The 22,144-nt window shown below is 35.9% G+C and overlaps 1 protein-coding gene and 1 non-coding gene across 2 annotated transcripts in view; both read left to right on the top strand.

Moving 5' to 3' along the window:
- The window catches only part of LOC117104358 (helicase domino-like), a gene marked incomplete in the record, with an annotated part of 45,684 nt that overhangs the window by 20,370 nt on the left and 3,170 nt on the right, over nt 1-22,144 (top strand). Inside the window, 23 exon segments of the mRNA XM_033245182.1 lie at nt 368-565; nt 912-1,357; nt 1,584-1,900; nt 2,282-2,484; nt 3,725-3,894; nt 4,073-4,269; nt 4,718-4,832; nt 5,171-5,386; nt 5,871-6,047; nt 7,214-7,297; nt 7,821-7,955; nt 13,263-13,295; nt 13,440-13,590; nt 13,810-14,048; nt 14,337-14,570; nt 15,575-15,711; nt 16,376-16,622; nt 17,053-17,232; nt 17,963-18,164; nt 18,938-19,038; nt 19,851-20,009; nt 21,243-21,539; nt 21,956-22,096. Of these exon segments, the coding sequence (XP_033101073.1) occupies nt 368-565; nt 912-1,357; nt 1,584-1,900; nt 2,282-2,484; nt 3,725-3,894; nt 4,073-4,269; nt 4,718-4,832; nt 5,171-5,386; nt 5,871-6,047; nt 7,214-7,297; nt 7,821-7,955; nt 13,263-13,295; nt 13,440-13,590; nt 13,810-14,048; nt 14,337-14,570; nt 15,575-15,711; nt 16,376-16,622; nt 17,053-17,232; nt 17,963-18,164; nt 18,938-19,038; nt 19,851-20,009; nt 21,243-21,539; nt 21,956-22,096 (4,379 nt within the window).
- On the top strand, nt 4,431-4,496 carry LOC117104363. The gene has a single exon (XR_004444730.1). It is a non-coding gene; the product is annotated as a small nucleolar RNA SNORD52 (small nucleolar RNA).

The following is a 22,144-nucleotide window of genomic DNA, read 5'->3' as shown; positions in this document are numbered from 1 at the left end:
CTGTCATCTGAACAGATCTTCATTAAAAACAATCTGTTTCACGCGCGCGTCATCGTGTTGCGTTCTTTATAGGTTCGCATCAGCCAACAACCGTTGGCCGCAGTGAGTGGCCAGCTTTACTGTACAGTACTTTGTGTTGTTAGATAGTGATTGGCTCTTATTACTTAACACTTGGTTCCTATATTTACATAGTAATTGGCTTCTATGATTTAGTACATACTACTTTGCTCCTATTGAGTAGTACTTGTCTTCTATAACACAGTGCTTCGCTTTTATTGCTCAGTTTTTGGCTTCTATTGCAGAGTACTTGGTTTCTACTACATAATAATCATAACTTGCATATATTAATTCTTCACATTCCTACTAGGAGTCAGCTCAAGTCCCAGCCATGTGATTAAGTCTTCAACAGCAGCTGCTCAATTACTAAGTGCTGTAAACACTGTGTCCTCAGCAGGAAAGCTTCATCTCGGCAGCAACCTACCTGCCTCAATGAGACCGGTTGTCCGTGTGTCGCCACTTAATTCTGACAGCTTACCTCCTACCGCTACCTCTATTCTTTCAAAAGGTATGCTAAGTGCATATGAATAATTATTAGTTAAAAAATAATAATGTGCAGAAGATGGTGGGTGATTCTATTAACTAGTGAAGCACACAGGTTCTACATTATTGTCGTTTGTATTGGTAACACCACATGTACACCATCTGGCTTGCAAGATGTAGCTTACACATTGTATCAGTGTACTGTTGCTTTATACGGCCTAGAGAAATCAGACTCCCTGGTCACGAACTGAGATAAGCTGTTAATGCTATCTTGGACCTCAAAAAGGGAGACAGTCACTTCTTTGTTAAGTATGCACCACTCTGCTACTAAGTATATACTTATGATAAATGGTTGATATCCTTATTTACAGTGTCATTAGCAAGTTCACAAACTAAAGCAGTAACAACAAGTGGTTTGGTTCTTAAAGTTGCACCACAACCAGTTAGTTCCATTCAAACGTCGTCTGCCAGTCTTATATTAAATCATCCATCACTGACCACAAAACAGACAGTCTCCACAACAATGTCGCGAAAAGATCTGACCCCGATGGCAGTAGTGTCCCCAGCAACTGCCATCAAACCGACCCCGGTGGTTACCATTACTAGCAGCTCATCAACGGATCCAAAATTGGATGTGAAAGCTATAACAACCACTTCAGATACAATCACAACTAAAGCTGCGTCTGGCAGCGTTGCGACTATTGTTACATCGTTGACTGCACCCAAGACCAGCACAACAAGTTTGTCAAAAGGAAGATTAAGGACTCGTAAAGAAAAAGCAGTAGATCCGGAACCCAAGAAGTCACCTCTGTACCTTGTAAGTCAAAGATCATCAAAATGCAAAATTCCAGACAATACAACTTCATCTTTAGCATTTTAAGTGCACGTAATAATAATTTTCGACTTATATAGCGCATATTGTAGAGACCTATGCGCTTTAGCATTATTACCCCCGGTCATTGGACCAAGCACAAAAGAAACACATTCTCAGGTCCCCAGTAGAGTAGAGGGTCTTAGCTAAAATATGAGTATTTTTATTGCAGGAATCTATTGTAAAACACCGAAAAGATTGTCACAAAGCAACACTGACAAGAATTGCAGACATAAATCGCTGGCGCTGCGGAGCAAAACCTGTGTATGGTCAAGATCTCTGCCGTGCTGTGTCCATTATTAACTGCCTAGAAACGCCTAAAGAACTCAAGAACATTTTCAGAGGCGTTGGATATTTTACTTGCCATAATACGTACAATCATCCATCACCTAACCATTCAAAGGTTTTCTTTAAGACAACAAAGTTTTTGGAAGAAGCCATCCAAACACCTGAAACAAAAATTCAGCATCTTCAACCAATCTTCAAAAGGTAAAATTCAGTCATTTTGTTAAAAAATCAGATTAAGAAAATCACAATTCTTTCAAATCAATTTTTTTTTTTTTAGTTAGAATTTATTTCATCAATATCTCATCACCAAAAAAACACAAATATTTATAATTACCACTTTATCCATGGATTTTGATACAAATATTTGTAGTTTGTCTGTAGCTAACATGCTGAAATTTAAGACCGCCAGCAGTTAAATCTTGCAATTTGTAGATGATAAATATCCTAAACATCATCCTAGAATTTGAATTACTTGGCAAGTTACATGAACACCATATGGCTTTGCTGCAAATCTTGGCAAGATATAATTATATTGTATCCTTTTTATGTGTTATAATTATCACTGAATTCATTGATGTGTAGGTTTATGATGACTGTTAGTCCAACCTGGTCATCAGGAATCAGTATCCATACATCCCCAGCAGATTCCAGTGCTGTACTCCACCATAACTATATCCAAGAAGTCTTAAGCGAGGAGTTAACACCTAGGACTCGATGCCTACATGAATTACAGAGTGCCACAAGGCTACAATTCCCAGAGCTCAGATTAATACAGTATGATTGTGGTAAGTATATAACAATTTACTTCAGTTAATGTTGTCGGTCTCATCGTTGTTAAATGCAAATAACAGTGGTGTGTCCAAATTGGAATTTATGTATCCTGGCAGCAGTAGCTTAGCCAGAAAAATGAAATAGGCCGTCCAAAATGGAAGCCAGTGGACGTTGCCCTGAGCCAATAAGCAGGCCACGCCCCTCCCAAACATAAGAAAAAGATAGAAAATAAGGATTGTTGAAGGGCATTTAAAGCTGTTTAGATGTTGGAATTTTGTCTTCAAATTAATAGTGTCTATTAGCTATCACACTGATACGTTGTTATACAGTATACGTAGATTGCACACGGCTACGGTATTTCTAGGCTATGCAGATGCATCTTCATCTCTCTCTACGATCTAGTGTAAATTCTACTCTAGGTCCTCCAAATCCAGAGAAAGGCCTAGACCTATTGTATTTTGTTGACTAATACAATTTAACTTGTGAGCTTAGCAATAAATCTTCTTTATGATATTTCATGAATTAATTATAACCAGAGTTACCAACACCAACAATATTATGTCGGGGAACCGAATCTTAAGAGCCACGTTCATGTGCTGTGTGCGACTCCGAACTGTCCATTTTCCAGCGGGGTATAATAAATGTTTTTAACACGACGCGTGTTGTAAGTGAACTGTTCACCGGGTAGGCAATGGTAGCCTTGCATTTTGGGGAATCCCCACCAGATATTGGTATGAAAACAATGTATATTCAATCAATAAATGTTTTTATCAAACAAAATTTGATTTAGCTTTAGTTTAATTTAACATTCGATAGATTTGAAGAATATAAAGAATTTGCTAAAAGGAGACCAGGCCCAATTAGGCTATTCCGAGCTGATTAGGCCTGCCGTCACGATAAAAGTGGCCGTCCTAAATAATTGTTGGCCATCCAAAAGACGGCCAGGCGACTTGCTGGCTAAGCCTATGCCTGGCAGAAACGCTTGGCATCATCATTTTCGAATCTCAACCGACCTTTGGATAAAAAAAAAAGCCAGATTTTTTTTCTCAACCAAAAGTGGCTCTGTTACTCTCAATATGAGACTATTTATAGATCATCCTAAAGTTCAATCCTGTAAGTGGAGCTTGTACCTGAATATACTCTCGGAGAAAGGATGGCAGTTACGATAGAGAAGAGTGAAGTGTTCAAATGCTGCATAGCAAGATTTATTGATTATTGTCCAATGAAAAAAGGATTTTGTTTTTGTTGTTTCAGGCAAACTTCAAACATTAGATGTACTACTGCGACGACTGAAACCAGAAGGTCATAGGGTGTTAATATTCACACAGATGACAAAGATGCTGGACGTGCTGGAGAAGTTCCTCAATTTCCATGGACACACCTATCTTAGATTAGATGGTGCTACTAAAGTTGAATCCAGACAGGTAAACTGAAATTTAAAAATTGTTTGTAGTAATCTGAGAAAACCTTATATAAATTGTCTTGTACAAAAATTGTTACGACACCTTGAAATGTTTTTATTACAAGAAGTTTTTTCAATGTTTGATCAATTTTCTTTTTACACCACTGCTACTCTTATTCATTGATTAACCCTCTCCTTAGATGTTAATGGAACGTTTCAATGCAGACAAAAGGATCTTCTGTTTCATTCTGTCCACGCGTAGTGGTGGCCTTGGGATCAACTTGACTGGTGCTGATACTGTTGTTTTCTACGACAGTGACTGGAACCCTACCATGGATGCTCAAGCTCAGGATCGATGTCATAGGATTGGACAAACAAGAGATGTGCATATCTACAGGTGTGAAGACTAGCAATTCATCAATTAACTTAAAATAATGATTAGGTCTAGTGCTCAAAGCACAAATTCAGTACTCAAAGCCCAGCTTAAGTGCTCAAAGCCAGATTTAGTGCTCAAATCCCAGGCTTATTTTGTTGTTTTTGGTAACCAACATTTGGAAATGCAATGATGATTCAGACTAGAGTCTCTGAAAACAACAATTTGGAGATAACTTTATTCGCTGAGCATTTTCACAGATATTTGTTGTTTCTTTTAAGGCAGTTGTGTAGCAATTGGATTTAAAATGGGGGAAACAAAAAAATTTAATTAAAAAATTTAAATACAGTGTAACTACAATAATTTTTTCCAGTCACTCCCTTAATACACTTTTGTAGAGAAGGCACTTGTTTTTATTGGGAGTTGTGTTGCCAGAATGTTTGATAATTTGTCCCAATCACTTTTCTTGTAGACTTGTGAGCGAGATGACAGTGGAGGAGAACATCCTTAAGAAAGCCAACCAGAAGCGTCTGCTTGCAGATGTGTCGATTGAAGGTGGCAACTTTACTACAGCATTTTTCAAAAAGGTGAGATTAAATTATGAATATAAAATATTTTATAGCAATACGGATTCACTATTTATGATCATGAGGGTAATTGCAATAAGCATAATTATAAATGATGATAATAATAATACTAAAACTTGGTCAATATTGATTGATCAATATCAATAGTGATTGATCAATATTAATAGTAATAATGATGTTGATAATTAGGAGTGTTTACACTTGATAATTGTTAAATTATATTTTAAGTCAACAGTACAGCTCTATGTTGTTGTTTATATATATTTATTATATTTATTTGATTTCGAGACAAACATTACAACACATAAGAGTGAAAACAAAATATACATCTTTCTTAGCATGCACTCACTGAGTTATTTGAGAAACCAGAACAACCAGAGAGCAGGGAAGAATTACAAGTTGCTCAGAATCCACGAGTATCAAAGAGCCAACCTGATAAAACAGAAGTACCAAAACCAGTTGATTTAAAAGCAAATGTCTCCACCAAGGTGTTAGAATCTGAAGGAGTTGTCACTCCATCTAATCCGAACCTCTCACAGTTACAGTTAGAACAGGTAAGAGAAGAAAATATTTTGATGAGATTAACTGAAATAAATAATTTGACATTGGCCAAATTACCAAGGTGTGTGGGGGTCGAATTGTACCCACATGCTGTGGACCTGGCCATAGAATAACATTCTTCAAAAGTAAATGCAATACACATTTCATGTGTTCTTGAAAACTTTTGGGGTTAATAAAATGTTTTGCTCATTTTTCCATAACTCAAATGAGCCCTCTAATCTTTATGTTGGTGCAGTAGTTTGAATTCAGTCTTGATCATAAGTTTGGGATTCCCACTGTCTAATTATGTTTGTCTTTGGCCAAAGGCATAATCCATGTTGTCTTTTCACTAGACTACAGTTTGGTACCTCAGGAAACTGCAAGTGTTGCATACAATGTAACCAGGAGATAATGTGTATAAAAAAAAATTGATTGTCAGGAGTATAATTGTATGCAGTGATAATATTTTGGAATTTTTTTCCCCTTGTTTTTTTAAAGGCCCTAGCAAAAGCTGAAGATGAGCGTGATGTTCAAGCTGCTTCAATGGCCCATGCAGAGCAAGATGCGGAGTTAGCTGAGTTTGATGAAGATATACCTTTTGATGGTGAGGAAAAGAGTGGCCAGAAAGAAGAAACATCTAGAGTGGAAATGGAATTGGCACAACTCCAAGATCAGGTATGAAAACATTTGCTTTTAATTTCTGGTTCTGATTTTGTTCATTCTATAGGATTATACATATAGTTGTAGCATTCAATAAAAACTTTAAATATTATGCATAATTAGGTTAAAAGTTTATTATACTTAGGTTTGGAAAAACCACACCAAACAGTGGTGATTTTTAGATCTCAAGCAGTGGTGATTTTTAGATCTCTTACATACTTTCTGCCACTACAAATTTTAATTACAAATAACATTACAACATCACATTTTCAATAGGACCTAAAGTAAAGCCTTTAAGTTTTATTCCACCTACAAGTATGCAATTAAAATCCAGGATAAGTTGACAATGTCTTAAAACATTTGATTACATTTTTTCCCTATCCTTTGTATATTTATCTATAAGAAAAAAGTGTTTGTTTTTCCACCCTGTAAAGAATTTTTAGATACAGTTTCCTGAACAAGGTATTAAAACAACTCTTGCTTTATAAACAACAACAACTTGTAAAACACCAGACATTCAATTAACAACATTGGATGGCTTAAAGTAAACAAATTGTTTTCAATATTGACTAAAAAAAAAGGGGGTATTTCCATAACACTTACTTGTGAATTTGAAATGCTGTGATGTTTTGACTAGAGTCTCTGAGTTAAGTATGGAGATGGCATACCCTTTAACTGAGCATTTCATTACCATTCACTTCACCTAGGTGATCCATCTATGTTTACATCTGAATATTTCACAACAGATCCGTCGTTGCAAGACTGGTGCAACTATTGTGTACAAACCTATGATGTGTTCCCACATAACAAAGTAGCAAAATATTCAAACATTTTTCTAATTATATTAAAATCCAATATTTAATTGGCTAGAATAATTTCACCTTAAAGAAGCTATTCAAGGTTCAGAATTAGTACCACTGAGCCACATCCTCAAACTTCATGCATGGTTGCACATGACTAGCGTGAACATAATGCATATAATGCAATATGTCATTTTTAAAATAAGTAAAAAATGTATCTTGTAGTTAAAATGTATTTACTAGTTGTGCCTAATGATAAGAAAATAATGAACATATTGTATTCAAAATATCAAACTTTAATATTTCAGTCCATACCACTTAATTATTTGTAGGAAAATATCAAATTTCATTTTTTGCACCATCATGTTTTTCATCCTACAGCTGACGCCTATTGAGAAGTATGCACTTATCTTCTTAGAGTCAACAGTTGAACCATTGTCAGATGAACACCTGAATGAGGCAGAGGTTAGTAGCTTCATTTTTTCCCTTTTTAAAAAAAAAACATTTTTTGTACTTATTAATAATGACATAACTACAAGTATGCAATTGAAATCCAGGATAAGTTGACATGGCTTAAAACATTTGATTACATTTTACATTTATATGTTATGTATGAACCTTACTGACATGGGTATAATCCCATGGCATTCGATCATAGGAAATTTCTACTTACAGGTGTACCCCCCCACCATTCGAAAACTTTGAAGCAAAAAAAATTAGGCTAGGCTTATGCTTATGCTGTCACAGTTAACGTGTATTCGGGAATCTAAGAAGCAATATTTTTCAGTGGGGTTTTAATACTGCTAGATATGCCACTGTGAGTCAGTACAGTATATGCTTATAATATGTACATATATGTAGTATGCATGCATATATGTATGTGTGTGTGTATATATATACGTATATGTATAAATATATGTAATAATATATATATGAATTATACAGGATAGTAATTAGTAGTCTAATAAGTGATTACTTTTTTTTATAGGAACAAATAGAGATAGCTAAGCAAGAGTGGGAACTTAGCCATCTGCAGGCACTAAAGGAAGAAGAGGAGCGGAAGGCAGAAATGGAGGAAGATGAAATATTTTACACATATACCAGAGAGGATGCATACAATAAGGTGCCTAAAAAACGAAAGGGGGTAAACAAGAAAAAGACTGCTGTTACACAGAAGAGTGTTAATATTGAAGAGGTTAATGATAAGTTGAGGCGATCCAGTAGGGGTCGAAGTTCAGAATCACAAGAAGGGATTAATCAAATCTCCGATCATGTGTCTGTTAGGACTAGAAGAAAGAGTTCGGAATTAAGTCCAAGGTCGAGAAGCTCTGGTACTGGCTCTGATCGACCTCGAACTCGTAGTAGTGATAAGAGCCCAGAAAGTGTAACTAGGAAAAGTAGGGATAGTAGTCCTGATAGGTTATATAAGAAAAGTAGAGAAGGAAGTCCAGACAAGGTTAATAGAAGAAGTCAGGATAATAGTCCAACAAGTTTGAGAAAGGCATGTGACTTGGAGCCTCTCAAAGAGAATACTGACAATGCACCTATTGACACTGATAGGAATCTATTTGTTGATATTGGCAGTCCTGATAGTGACCTCACAAGGAGCTCTGAAGATTATTCTCCAGATAAAATGCCAAGACATGTCTGGGGTCATGACATTATGAAAGGATTATTGAAGTCTGTGAGCACCAGTGAGCCATCAGAACCAACTGACAGTAAAAAAGACCAAACATTGTCCCCTCCTCCCATATTAAATGTGGTGAACCATAAGATTAAAACCAGTGCACTAGAACCAATTCCTTCTATAGATGTTACTATCGATGATAGTATCAATGATTCAATTGAAGAAATCCACAGTAAAGCGCATGATATTAAGCCAGAGGAAGTACATGTTGATGAGAGCAGAAGTAGCATTTGGGACATCTTGAATAGTATGAGGAAAGAAATGACTGATCAGCTTGTAAGTTCAGAAACTACTGAGGTGAAATCAGACCATGCACCTACTGACCTGGGAAGTATGAACTCCATTATATGGAATGTTGGATCTTCTAAAGATGTTAGTCAAGTTCAGAGCATCCAAGTTGAAATGGAAAGTGTTGAAAGTATACCAGAAGTACAGGAGGCGCCGACAGATACTGTTGTGACAACTGCTAATTCATTGAGTGAAGCTGGTCAAGGGGAAAATAATTTAGGAGCTAATGGTGGTGAGATAGAGCAAGGGGAAGCTGGAGACAATATTGAAGATCCTGGTCTGAGTATTTCACAAATTATAGCATTAGTTGAGAAAGGGTACAGGAGTGATGATGAGTTAGTTGAGAGTGAGTACAGCAATGATGATGTCAACCTTATCACTGAAGTGGGAGATGAAGAGGTGTTTAAAGCTGAAGGAACAGTGTTTGTGGATGCGAGTAATGAGAGTAGTCCTTTAGAAAGGAATGATTTACAATCCTTTGCTAATGTGGCCAAAAATGTTTCTCAGAATGATAGTGCAGACCCTAACATTAAGGAACAAAATGTTGATGACCTTAAAGAGAGTCCACAAAATTTCAATGGTAATCAAACACCAGATGACAAAAAAATACACCTGGTGTCTTCAGAAGCTGAAGAAGATATAGTAAGTTCAGATGAAGAAGTAAAAGAAGATAAGAAACATGTGAAGCAATTGAATGATCTACCCTGTCTTCAAACCAGGTCACAAGTTGAAAAACGAGCCTTGCATGAAAAAATGAAGCAGCAGATGGGATCCCGACAAACAAGGTCAGGCCGTTCCTCCAATTTATTGCCATCGCCCAAACATATACAGCAGATAAAGACTGTGTGTAATGCAACAAAGAGTAAACCAGTTGCTCAGAAAATGCCAACATCTCATTCCAAACCTACCAAACAAATTGACAATGTTAGCACAAAAGCAGATGATGATAAGGATGCATCCCCTGATTCGTCTGAAGCTAAGTCAGCTAAAAGAGGAAGAGGCAGGCCTAGGAAAATTGTAGTTGAAGTTAAATCTAATGAAAAAGGAGTTGAATCTAATGAAAAAGGTGATGATAATAAAGATGAACATGATGATACTGACAGTAGTAGTGATAGTGAAGAGGAGCTCCCAGAAAAGAGGATGACGAGGATGACAGTTGCTGTTGCCAAAGCAAGCAAAGTCAGAGTGACACGTTCCAAGGGTAAAAGTGAACCATTTTTGTTGTCTGCCAAGAATACACTTGGCAGTCCTATGCTAACATCTCCTAGAAGGGGAGGGCTTGGTAGCCCTCCTACAAGGGGTGGGCTTAGTAGCCCAAAACTAACATCTCCTCGAAGGGGAGGGTTTGGTAGCCCAAAGCTACAGTCCCCTAGCAGAGGGGGGCATAAGGGTAGTGCAGCAAATAAAACTAAATCTGCAGAGAGACCACTAAGAACAAGACATCGTAGTGATGGAAAGAAGGGTATTCCAAAGTAACGACTTAACCATTACTTGGTGGTTGTTTTTTTTTCCCACACTATAGATATATATTTACAACTCCTTAGCATATTTTGCAATATTAAAATTATTATTACACAAGAAAAACATGTTTACAACTCCTTAGCATATTTTGCTATATTCAAATTATTGTTGCATAAGGAAAAAAAACTTGTTTGTACTTCAGTTCTATAGCCAATTTATTTAAGGTGTTGATTATGAGAGTGGAGAAATCATTGTCTATGTGTGATGAATGGAAAAGGTGGTGCTAAAGAGAATACAAGGCTTATTGTATCCCACCAATATAATTATTTAGTTCTACTTACTGTACACCTCGAGACTTTACTTGAGAGTGAAAATTATAAATAGTGCCCTCTATTTTTATTGTTTGTCTAAGGTTGCAATGGAGCCTAGCTATTGTGTAACCTCAATTTTCTTCCAAGTTTATTTTTTTATATTGGAAGTTACATGTGGTAGTGAAGGGACCATGTGTTGGCAAGTTTGACATCACAAATGTTGGTGTCTTATTATAAATTTAGATTAATATTTTTTCTTGAACAGATCATGAAATGTATTAGTTAATTTGATAGTTTTGACAATAATTGTAGAAGAATCCACAGAAATAATTTGGAATGCTTCTCATATGTACCTTGTGTAACAAATAATGATATGGTTTTGTACTGTCGCTGTATGTAAATATTAAGATTAACCTTGCTTAAAAAATGTAAGGAAAACATTAAAAATACTTGAAATTTAGATCTTAGTCTCTTGTGGTTATTTCACTTGTTTGTGATGGGATACCAGGCTTATTGCAGGAGAATAATTTGGAGGAAATAAAATATAAAAAAATTTGCATCCAAATTGGACAAATACTTTCTCCTCTGAAATTGGTGAACAATTGTGTCTAAGCTTCACGTAGGCTTTTTCTATTTTGGAATGGCAAAGGCCCGATGGTGCAATGTGGCTTTTGATTCACAATTTTAAAATCACAATCAATTGAATCTTTGTGAAAAAAATTAAATTATTTTGGTGTAATAATTCAAAACGAGAAATAAGCCATCCCAAACAAGCTGGTGAAGTATACACAATTGGGTATCAAAAAGATCAACATGCCTCCTTGCATGTCCATGTCCACTAATACATACAATAACATTTCGTTGGTCAGTTCTAACCGGCAAGGTCTTTGGTACTACTTCCCTGCACATACCAAATTTACATATGTGCATTGGAAAAAAGTACTACCCAAAACCGCACCCCATTTACATGAGCCATCTGCAAACTATTATTTTAAGCTTAAAATAGCAAATATAGATGGACAGTTTGCTTTTTAATATTTATGAGGTATAGTGAAACAAATACAACATAGTTTTTTTTTTTCATGTCGGAGGTAGCCCAATCTTCCAACAATGAGAGAAGTAGAATTTACTAGTTCACTTCAAACCATGTTTTTTTTGTATACTAATAGTCCACCTATATTTTTGCCCAACCCTGTTTGCCCATCAAATTACAATACACAAGCATGTTTCTATTAATACATTTTCCAGTAACCAGTATGAGCATATGGATCACCCTATTCAATTGCATGTTAAAAATATACTGCAATCCGAAAGAAATACTGTATGTACTTGAAACTTTAAAACTGCTGAATTTATTTATGATCTTTAAATTTCCTCCACATTTCAAGAATGTTTAAACAACAACATTCAGTCTGCCTAATTTATACCACCAATTTAAGATATTTGTATTTCTACAAGCCATTGAAAACTTTTCTTTTAATTCTGTAATGTATTGGAAATGGTGGTTCTTTTAAATGAGCAATACTGTATTTCTTTTTTTTTTTGGATAGGAGTATATCTTCTAAGCATATAGCAACAGTACAATAATTATACCAGAGATGAAAGGTAGATGCTTGTTTGAGCAGATTCTCAAAATTTTATGAAGACTTGATCCTGGTATCAGTAGAATCCTGGATGAAATAATAAAAAAAATCTTTATTATTTTGTGACATAACATGTAAATTGAATGTATATTTACAGCAATGTATGCTGAAAAAGAATGCAGTCATCACAGTTCGTATTGTTGCGGGTAAAAATATCAGTGGTAGATTTAAGAGGGGGCCCCAGCCGCCAGTGTTGTAACCTCTATGCACTCTTGTGCGGTGGTCCTCAGGGCCCCGGACTCCTAGGGGCCCCGAAAAATCCCCTAACCACATGATCTTACACCTAGCACCCTGACCCAAAAGGGCTTTGTTGATACAACAGCATAGTGTTTCTCTGACATTGACTGTATATCATATTATATCCAGTGGTGAATTAAAGGGACCCCTAAATTTTTAAATTTAAAGTCTGTGAGTGCAATTTCTGGCCACTTAGAGGTGCTGTAATCATAAATTTTCTTACCTCGACCCCACCGTGGTCATATAATATAATTTGTCGTTAAAAACATTTAGAAAACGATGACCATAATTAGAAAACTAACACATCTAAAATCGCTCAACGGAATTGTCATCCTCTCATAAAGCCACAGGGCCCTCGACCATATCGTTGTGCCACTGCCAGTCGGCTCTGTCCCCCTAAATTTTTCAAAATTAAAGAAAAAATTGAGAAAAAAAGAAAATCATATTGAAATTTTTCCGGCTATCTAGAGTTGCAATAATCATAAATATTCTTAGCTAAACCCTAATAAACATGGTGGAGCTGAGATGATGTAGACCCTTCCCCTATGAGAGTCCCTCCCAGGTTCCCCTCTATCTGCCACTGAATATTCATTCTTTAAGAATGACCAGCAGAATATTGCAGCTGTTGTGGGTAACAATGTCAAATATTCCAGAAACCTAATCTTTTTCAGATTCATTTGATTTACTGTTGTACAGATTAAAGGAAGATGTGCTTTGAGCATCATGTGGGCTGCTTTTCTCTTGTACTCTCTTCTTTCATACAAGTACACTATGCTAATATTTCTCAATTTCCCTTTTTACAGATTTATATCTCGCAGACAAACAATATAATGCCGGTAAGTTTGATCCACAAGATGAAACCCATCCATATTCTATTTTCCAACTAGATAGAGAAAAAGGATAAAAAAGAAAGAAAGAAAAAAAAATTGATCGCCTAAAATGCCTCGGAGGTTATTTTCATGCGTCTATTTTTCATTTAGATGTGGTCACCACCCACGCCACCACAAGATGACAATGATGTGTATGTGGACAACGCGTTCTATGTGATGTACGAGCCCTCTGTGATGACGGAGACACAGCTGCCGTCTATTTACACCAAGAAAGAACATAAGAAAGCCAAAGAAATCAATGGTAAGTTTGCCAGAAATTGTAAGTGGCCTTTGATTTTTATTTTTAAATACTAACAGTATTTTAAGCATTAGTTTGACAAACTCGTATAACTAGCTGCAATTTTGTCAAACATGGTGTCGCAAAAACAAAACTGTATTTATGTAAAAATGTCCTGTTCAGTCTAAGAAATTCTTATTTTACTATGTACTATTACTGTATTCTTACATTTTTCACTTTCAGCAGTGGCGACTGTTCGTAAACCAAAGACACATTCCAAAGGAGACCACATGCAGCCGCCAAGGTCCCTGTTTGACCGTCCATCATCAGCATGGCACAAGATGCGTAGAGATGCCAAACAGCAAAAGATGAGAGATATGGTGAAACCGATGAAACCATTGCCAACAGTACATAAACCAGAGGCAGACACTCAACAGGACAAACCAGAATGGCTTATAAATGAAGACTGGGCGTTGTTACAGGTTAGTATGTCCAAAACAACTGATTCTCTTCTGTTATGTTGATAATTTTCAAGTAATTCAACCAAAGTGAATAAATGTAAAAAGAATAGAAGTTAAGAATTTGTTCAGGAGTTTGTATAATGTTGGCCTTTACAACCCATATAATCATCATTCTGCACTGCATTCATAGGTAACATTAAGATGTTAGATTTATTGAAGTAGTAATGTTGATTTTCTATTGTAATACTTTCAACCAAAAAGTCAGTTGCATCCTAGCTTACTAAGATCACTTCCTCTTAAATACAACAGGCAATACAAACCCTCCTTGATCTACAGCCAAACTTACAAGTAGTTGTTCCTGGCCATACCATCAATTGGGAGTTGGTGAGTGATGTTGTTAACTCCTGTAGTCGAATCTACCGCTCTCCCAAGCAGTGTAAAAATCGCTACGAAAGCGTTATCATTCCACGTGAAGAAGGCAAGATTCTGTATGACACAAATCCTAAGAAACAGAAGAAATCAAAGGGATTATACAAGTCTATGGTAAGTGAAGAACTTGTTAATTTCCATAGCCAGAACACAGTTTTGATTTTATGTATTTACAAAAAAACAATTGTAGGATACAAACCAAACATACCCTGTCTGTTCTAATGAGAAAATCCAAGAGAATTGGATTGGATTTATTCGGTGTAAACACTAAGGATAGCCCACGAAAGTCTAGAAGACGAATTATTTCCAGTGGGATCCTTCTGGTGGTGATTGGGCAGTACTCCGAAGAGTGAAATGCGTTCTTTAACATACACATGGGCCATAAATGCACACAGGACCAACGGCTTGAACGTCGCATCCGGAAGACGGTGCGCTTGTAACTTGTATTTCAGCCCACAAGGAGAGGCAACGAAAGGAATTGAACCGGGGACCTAGAGATCTCCACGGTTCAGCACACACACAGTGGCTACCACCAGATTAGCCGACAGAGCTAAGCTGCTCATGCAAAAAGTATCAACCACATAACTCAGTGGGTAGTATGGCAAGAGAAATCGGAAGGTCTTTGATTTAAAACCTAAATGGGGAGTACCCTTTGTTAATGTAAATAGGTAATTGTGTACACCACTTGGGTTCATAGCTCAAATGGTAGAACAAATGAACAGAAATCTGCATGTCTTGGTTTGACACCCAGATGGGTGGGGTGGGGGGCATACTAACATGAACATCCAATTGCGTGTACTACTTAGCTTCCAAGCTTACTTGTTGGATTATCTGAACACTCTGATCTGATGGGGACAAAAGGGTTTAATCATGGACCTATTATTAATAGGTCCATGGTTTAATCAAAAATATGTATAGGTCCATGGTATTATCATCTTTGCTGATCATTATTGGAGTTGTTTTTTGCAAAAAACTACTAAATTGTCTTTTACTGCTTACCAAGTATCTTATGATTCAAATTGATTGTGAATTATGCTATACGTTTTGTCCAATTTCGTTGGCAATTATGTTTTTTTTCCATCTGATAATGAAATGCTGTGTGTGAATTTCTTTTTCAGACAAAGAATAACCGAATAATGAAAACGAGTCATTTGCATACCCAGGACAACAACAGCTCACATACTATGCTGTACAGCAATAAATTTGATCAGATCAAAGTTGCTGTTGGCAAGAGACAACCTTACCTTAAACAAGTGTGAGTATTCTTACTTCTCTAACAATTTAAATATAACTGCATTTTCTGTTTTCGCATCATGATAATGATAATTAGTGGCGGATCCAGGTATTCAAAATAGAGGGGGCCTGGGGAGGTACTTTACAGATGGAGGAAAATTTGTGATTATGCCCTCTAGATTGCCGGAAATTGTATCTCCATTTAAAAAGAAACAATTTTGGGAATCCCAGGTCAGCTGGGCCCCCCCCCCCCTCTTGAATCCACCACTGATAATAAAGTTTTTTGAGGTGTTCTTCATTCTTGTCTTTCACAATGTATCTGTTTTAAGAGAATCATTGATCATATTCTAAAGTAAAAAAGCACAAAAAATAGAAACTGTACAGTAAATTTAATTCAGTTGAATTATAGTTTTTTTGAATAAAAGTTGTTTAATAAAAGTTGCATTTTGCACATGAAACCTTCATAGTAACCCACTTATACTCCTGGGTGGGGACACGAGCAGCTTGCACAGCGAGGATTTCAAATCCCTACCCATAAGGTTAATCGTTAGGCCAAACCGCTTTCACATATTAAGTTGAATTGTGTCTTTATTTGTATTGATGGTGCATTGGTCCAAAAACACACTGTCAAAACATTGTTGAAATATCCCAATAAATAACAAATTGATTTGTTGTTACCATTTTAGGCTCAATAATCCTTTGCTTAAGAACCCAAAGCATAGTGCTGTGTTGCAGGATTACAGCATCAATTATGACAAGCCTTTGCTTCCGCTCCAAGTGGCTGCTAAGAGAGCAGACAGGATCGCTAAGGAGAAGAAAGAGAAGGAAGCACAGATAAAGCAAACTGCAGCTCAGAATGCTGCCGCCGCCGCTGCTGCCGCTAGTGCTGTAAAAACGACAGCAGTTGCAACAGCAGCTGCAACTACAGTCTTGGTATGTGTGTTGTCATATATTATTGTTAATATTTTGTATTATCAATATTATTATCATTTATATTTTGGATATAGTTTAAAAATACAATGTGTTGTAGAAAACCTATACACCATAAGGATAAAACAGAATAAAAAATCTGAGTGCATGTAACTAACAAGTGCAACAACACTGGGTATAATCAGTGAGAAAATGATTTTCCTGATGAAAAGTAAACAGTTGGATGCGATTTGCATAGCATCAAAATGGTCTTTAAGTGCTTGAGGTGTGGACTAGCTTATACATTAGCTTGCTTCTCCCCTAAGGGCCTCTCGTGTCTGAGCAACCCAGTAAACCCTTACCAGCTACATTTGCTCATTAGTTTGTCATCCACTTGGTTGCAACAATACGGTACAATAAATTAATTACTAAATATGTAATTATTTGTGTACAGCAAGCTAGTACTGTTGCTCGTCCAGTCATTGGTACTACAACGCTGCCTGTACGTGTGACAGCTGGTAACAGTATCGTGGTCAACACTCAAGGAGGCATGGTCTCTGTATCCAATCAGCAGCTTGCATCCATTAACAAACGTCTTAATCAACAACCAGTCACTGCTGCTAATGCATCCCAGGTACCTAGATTTTTATTCAAACTATTTGATACTTTTGATAGACCTGACGATCTTTGTAGAAGTGCAATAATTTAGTTTACATATGTGGCAAAGACAAGTCAAACCAGTCACTCATTGCAAATCGTGTTTCAGAGAAAATGGCCAAAACATGCTGGAATGACAAACTTTTAAAAATCTATTTTATTGCACTAAACTAATCTTTACATATCTATACATCATTCCGTGCTGTTATTTTCCCCATTTTCAATGTTAAAACAACACTTTTTAAGGATTTGATGATAGTTTCTGCATGAGAAATGCCTAAAATCATAAACTTTGAAGGCTGATTCCTCATATATTGTTCTTTAAACAGCTGTGTGTTTAAACAGTAACTTCATAAGGAAATGTCTGATTTGAATGATTTTTTACCATTTTATAGCTATTATTTTACTCTCCTAACACTGTATTAATAACTCAAAGTCGATTTTTGCGACGAGTGACTGGTTTGGCTTGTCTTTGCCACATATAGTGATTGATTTTAATTATATATGTGTATATATATATATATATATATGTGTGTATATATGTATATATAATGAATAAATGTAGTTGGCAATACTAGCAACGTATAGTGCTCGATACACGTGATAATGCAGAGCGTAAATATTGAATTCAATATATGTATATATATATATATATATATATAATCAAAACATTTTTAATCAAAACATTTTTAAATACCCTTTTTTAGATTGCAACATCCATTGCACAGATTGTTAGAACTCAAGGAGGAAGAACACAGGTGACCTTACCAACATCAGCTGCTCTCCATGCCAGTCAGCTTCGCAGTACGACACCAGCTTCTATTATGGTGTCCACTGTATCTGGGGTGACCACAGTCCAGGCAAGAGCGACACCAACTGCATCACTGGCAACTGCAGCAATGGTCAAAGGTAGTCTACTTGCCAATTATGTATTGGAACAGTGCAGGGCGGATTTAGGGGGAAGGAAAAAAATAGAAAAAAAAGAAATTATTGATTTCCAGACGTCTAGAAAACAAAAATTTCGTGGGGGGAATACACCCGTCCGCCTAGGGTGGTGGTGTTTCACGATCAGCCCCCTTTTCGGACAACTCTGGATCTGCCCCTACTGTGTGATGCTTTCTTTTTCTCTATAGCCAGCCTGGCCTTAAGCATTGAAGCTGGTTTTTAGTTGATTAAATTCTGGGATTTGAACCTAGGATTTTGGGATTGTAAGGCTTGCACTGAATCACCAAGTCACAGTTGTACTCATTATTTATCATTGTGGGGACCTTGTTCAGCCATTATTATGTTTGACTAAACATCATTGAAAGGTGAAAAAATGTTGTTTTTTCATTTGATAAAATTGTTCTTCTAAATTCATCTAGCTGGAGGATAAATTTTCTTGCCTTAGAGATTATTATTATTATTGTAATAATCATTATAGTAATATTAATAAATATTGATATATTTAACTTATATGATTAGGATGGTACTAGCTACTAATAAAATATCTACTAATTATTAAATAATATTTTTGTTTTATTTTAAAGATGGCAATTAACACCTCAGTAATGAGACATTTCTTAAATGAAGCCATTAGAGATGTATGTATATACTTACGACATTTCAAACATCTAGCAGGAAACCTATTTTTGGTAATGAAAATAAATTTTTCATATTATATGCTTGTTTGAATTCAACAGCAACGGCATCCAACTTGTCTGCAGCTACCATTTCTCCCGCCAACTTCGCTACATTCAAACGACAAGCTCAGGCCCAAGCACAGCCTGCAACCATTAAACAGGTATATGATAGTGGTCTTGCTTTTTGCCTCCTTTTTTTCATGCATCCTTGCATTCCATTCCTGGCTTCCATCTTTTCCTCACCCTTTCTCATCTGAGTACTCCTTCACTCTCATTATTCTCTTTACTTATCCCTCAGTACCTTTCATTAGCTTCATCCTGTCTGCACAGCTCTGTTGTGGAATTTGTACATGAAGATTTCACTTCTACACTTTTCACAGCTCTGCTATTAGTTTGCTCCATATATTCAATTTAACCCTTACCATTAAAGATATACCACCATCAAAATCAAATCATGAAAAATCATAAATTTCCTAATGTTCTGTCCACACTATCAAATTTGATGTAACAAATAACTGATATGCCCATATTTGGGTGTTACAGGACATCATCATGCCCATATATGGGCATTTCACACATTTGTCACATGAAATTAGCTATTGTGGAGAGAGCTTATTTGTATATTTGGTCAATGGTCAGTGGTGAAGCACTAGTGCATATAACATTCGTCACGTCATAAGCAGTACACAAAAACCACACAAATAAAAGAAAGTTATTGGTTTGTCTAAAAAATTAGAAAACAGAAATTGTTCTTGCTATTTATCAGAAAAATAGGTACCATTCCAATATTCTTTAAATTAATACAGTAATTATTAATTACCATAATATTTCTGGCAGCAAATTTAACTATTTTTGGAAGAGAATGTTTTAAATGGTTTTTTTTTTCAACTCTTTTTTATATTCTTTTTTGGTGGCGGTATATCTTTAAGCTTGAATTACAATCTTGTTAACACATGTGTGTACCTTCTGTTAGCAATTCAAGCCAGTTGATTTGAAGCGGATGCAGCAAGCTCAGGCCCAGGCAAAGGCAGCCCAAGCCGAAGCCCATGCCCAGGCACAGGCCTCCCAGCAACTTGTAACCAGCGGAAGCCCAGCTGCTGTCGCTAGCATTGTCCAGCAACAGAGAGTTCAGGTTAAAAACTATTTAGTTCAATCTTTTAAAATTGCTGTCTTACAAGTTTCATAACTCTTGTAGTGAAATAATTTGGTTCTATTCATCCTTTATATTCCTGATTAAATGAAACATACAGTGCTGTTCATTCTTTCATTGATCATTTGCATTAGCACTTACTCACTTAACATGAACATAATTTGCCAGTGTACAAAAGATCAATTTTTAATCAAAATTAACAATTAGTAACCTCTGACTAATTATATATTATGATTTGATTGAATTTTACAATTGTTTTTAATCATTCTGGCTCTCACCAATTAATGACCAGCTCTAACTTGTATCCTGTTTCATAGTATTCTGAAACAAAAAAAAGAACTTTCCCTCTTTATGTTCTCCTCCTAATCCAATTTGCACAAATCTTTTACACTCTATAATCAAGTTGTTGTGTGATATTTTATTGAAAATTATTAATAATAGATTAATTTGAAGATGTGGAATTGAGTATAGTGTTTTGTGAATACAGTGTATTCTCTATAATATGAGAGCATCTTTCAAAATCATATGGAACAATCTTGCATAGTACTTGTATTCTTAATTGTATTATAATGTAAGACTCTGTCCAGATCATCAAATTTGACAAAAAAAAACAAAACTGTTGTATGCCCATATATAGTAATGGTATGCCCATATAATGGTATGCCCATATATAGTAATGGTATGCCCATATATAGTAATGCTATGCCCATATATATAGTAATGCTATGCCCATATATAGTAATGGTATGCCAATATATAGTAATGGTATGCCCATATATAGTAATGGTATGCCCATATATAGTAATGGTATGCCTATATATGGTCATGATGTGATGTCATCATGACCATATTTAGGCATGTCACATTTGGTAGTCTGGACAGAGCTTAATGGATTGCTTGATGGTTGTTGATTTCCTGCATCCAAGAACCATCCCACTTTCATAAGCCTCATTAAATATCTCCCTCCATATCATGTTTATTTCTGTGATTGTTACCCTTTTATCAGTAGTGTAATTTTAATTGTGCTTTATTTTTTTGTAAAGTGGGAATTACAGAAATAATAAGATTAAAGTAAACATTTCTTTTCTCAAAACGGGAATTACAGAAATAATAAGATTAAAGTAAACATTTCTTTTCTCAAAACATGATTTTTTAGTCATTGTAAATTCATAATTTTTCCATTCTTTTAAACAATAATTATTCTCTTTGAAATAGAAACCAGCAACACTGACCCGACCTTTGAAAGAGGCAGAGATTTCGCTCATCAAACGTCAACTGCAACAACATAAACTGAACCAGTCAGCTAATAAGGTTGCAGTAACAACTGTCAGTGGGGTAACGGTCAGTGGTGTGGTCACTGTGGGTCAACAGAAGGGTCAAACATTGAAACAACTGACTTTTACACCACAACAGTTACGCACATTACAGATGCAGCAACTGTTACGTCAACAGAAGCAACAGCAGCAGCAGCAGCAAAAAATTCAAACACTGACACCAGCCCAAGCTGCCCAGGTAAAATATAGTTACCGGTATTTGTATTTTTGTAATTATATGCATAAAAAAACATATTTTTGGCCAATCAGCAGGCACACTAATATTACTGTCAAAATATTTTGCATAGCATAAGCAGCTTTAATTTTTGTTGTAAATAAATGAATAAATTAGGTCTACGTATTAAAGTTGGATTCAGTCTGTTGATTCAGATGTTTTAATTAAATGCTTGTAACTCAATTTTTTTTTGCTGATTTTACCAAATGGAATATCTTCTTTATCACAGAGAAATGGCAGATCAGATAGATAAATTTGGAAAATGTTGCACTATTGTATTTCATAAATATATGTACATTAGTGTATTGCATAAATATAAAGTAACATAGAATGCACATGTACTTTTAAATACAATTGATTGGCAATCCTTCCTATTGTAGTTGACTCAGAAAGCACAGTTCTTAGCAACACAGCAGCAGAAGTTACAGGCAGCCCGACTGGTGGCCCAGGTACAGCAGGGATCTGCAACACAACACATTCAAGTGACGCCAACTATTACCACTGCCCAACAGCTGCAGCAGGTGAGCTTAAACTGCCTCATAAGTTATTATTGACTGCCGAAAGTTTTG

The sequence above is a fragment of the Anneissia japonica genome, unplaced genomic scaffold (genome assembly GCF_011630105.1).
Source record: "Anneissia japonica isolate Jap-2015-1 unplaced genomic scaffold, ASM1163010v1 scaffold4536_len1192065_cov207, whole genome shotgun sequence".
In the NCBI taxonomy this organism is placed as follows: Eukaryota; Metazoa; Echinodermata; class Crinoidea; order Comatulida; family Comatulidae; genus Anneissia; species Anneissia japonica.
Note: the sequence above shows the minus strand (reverse complement) of the source record. Positions and strands in the feature narration are given on the sequence as shown.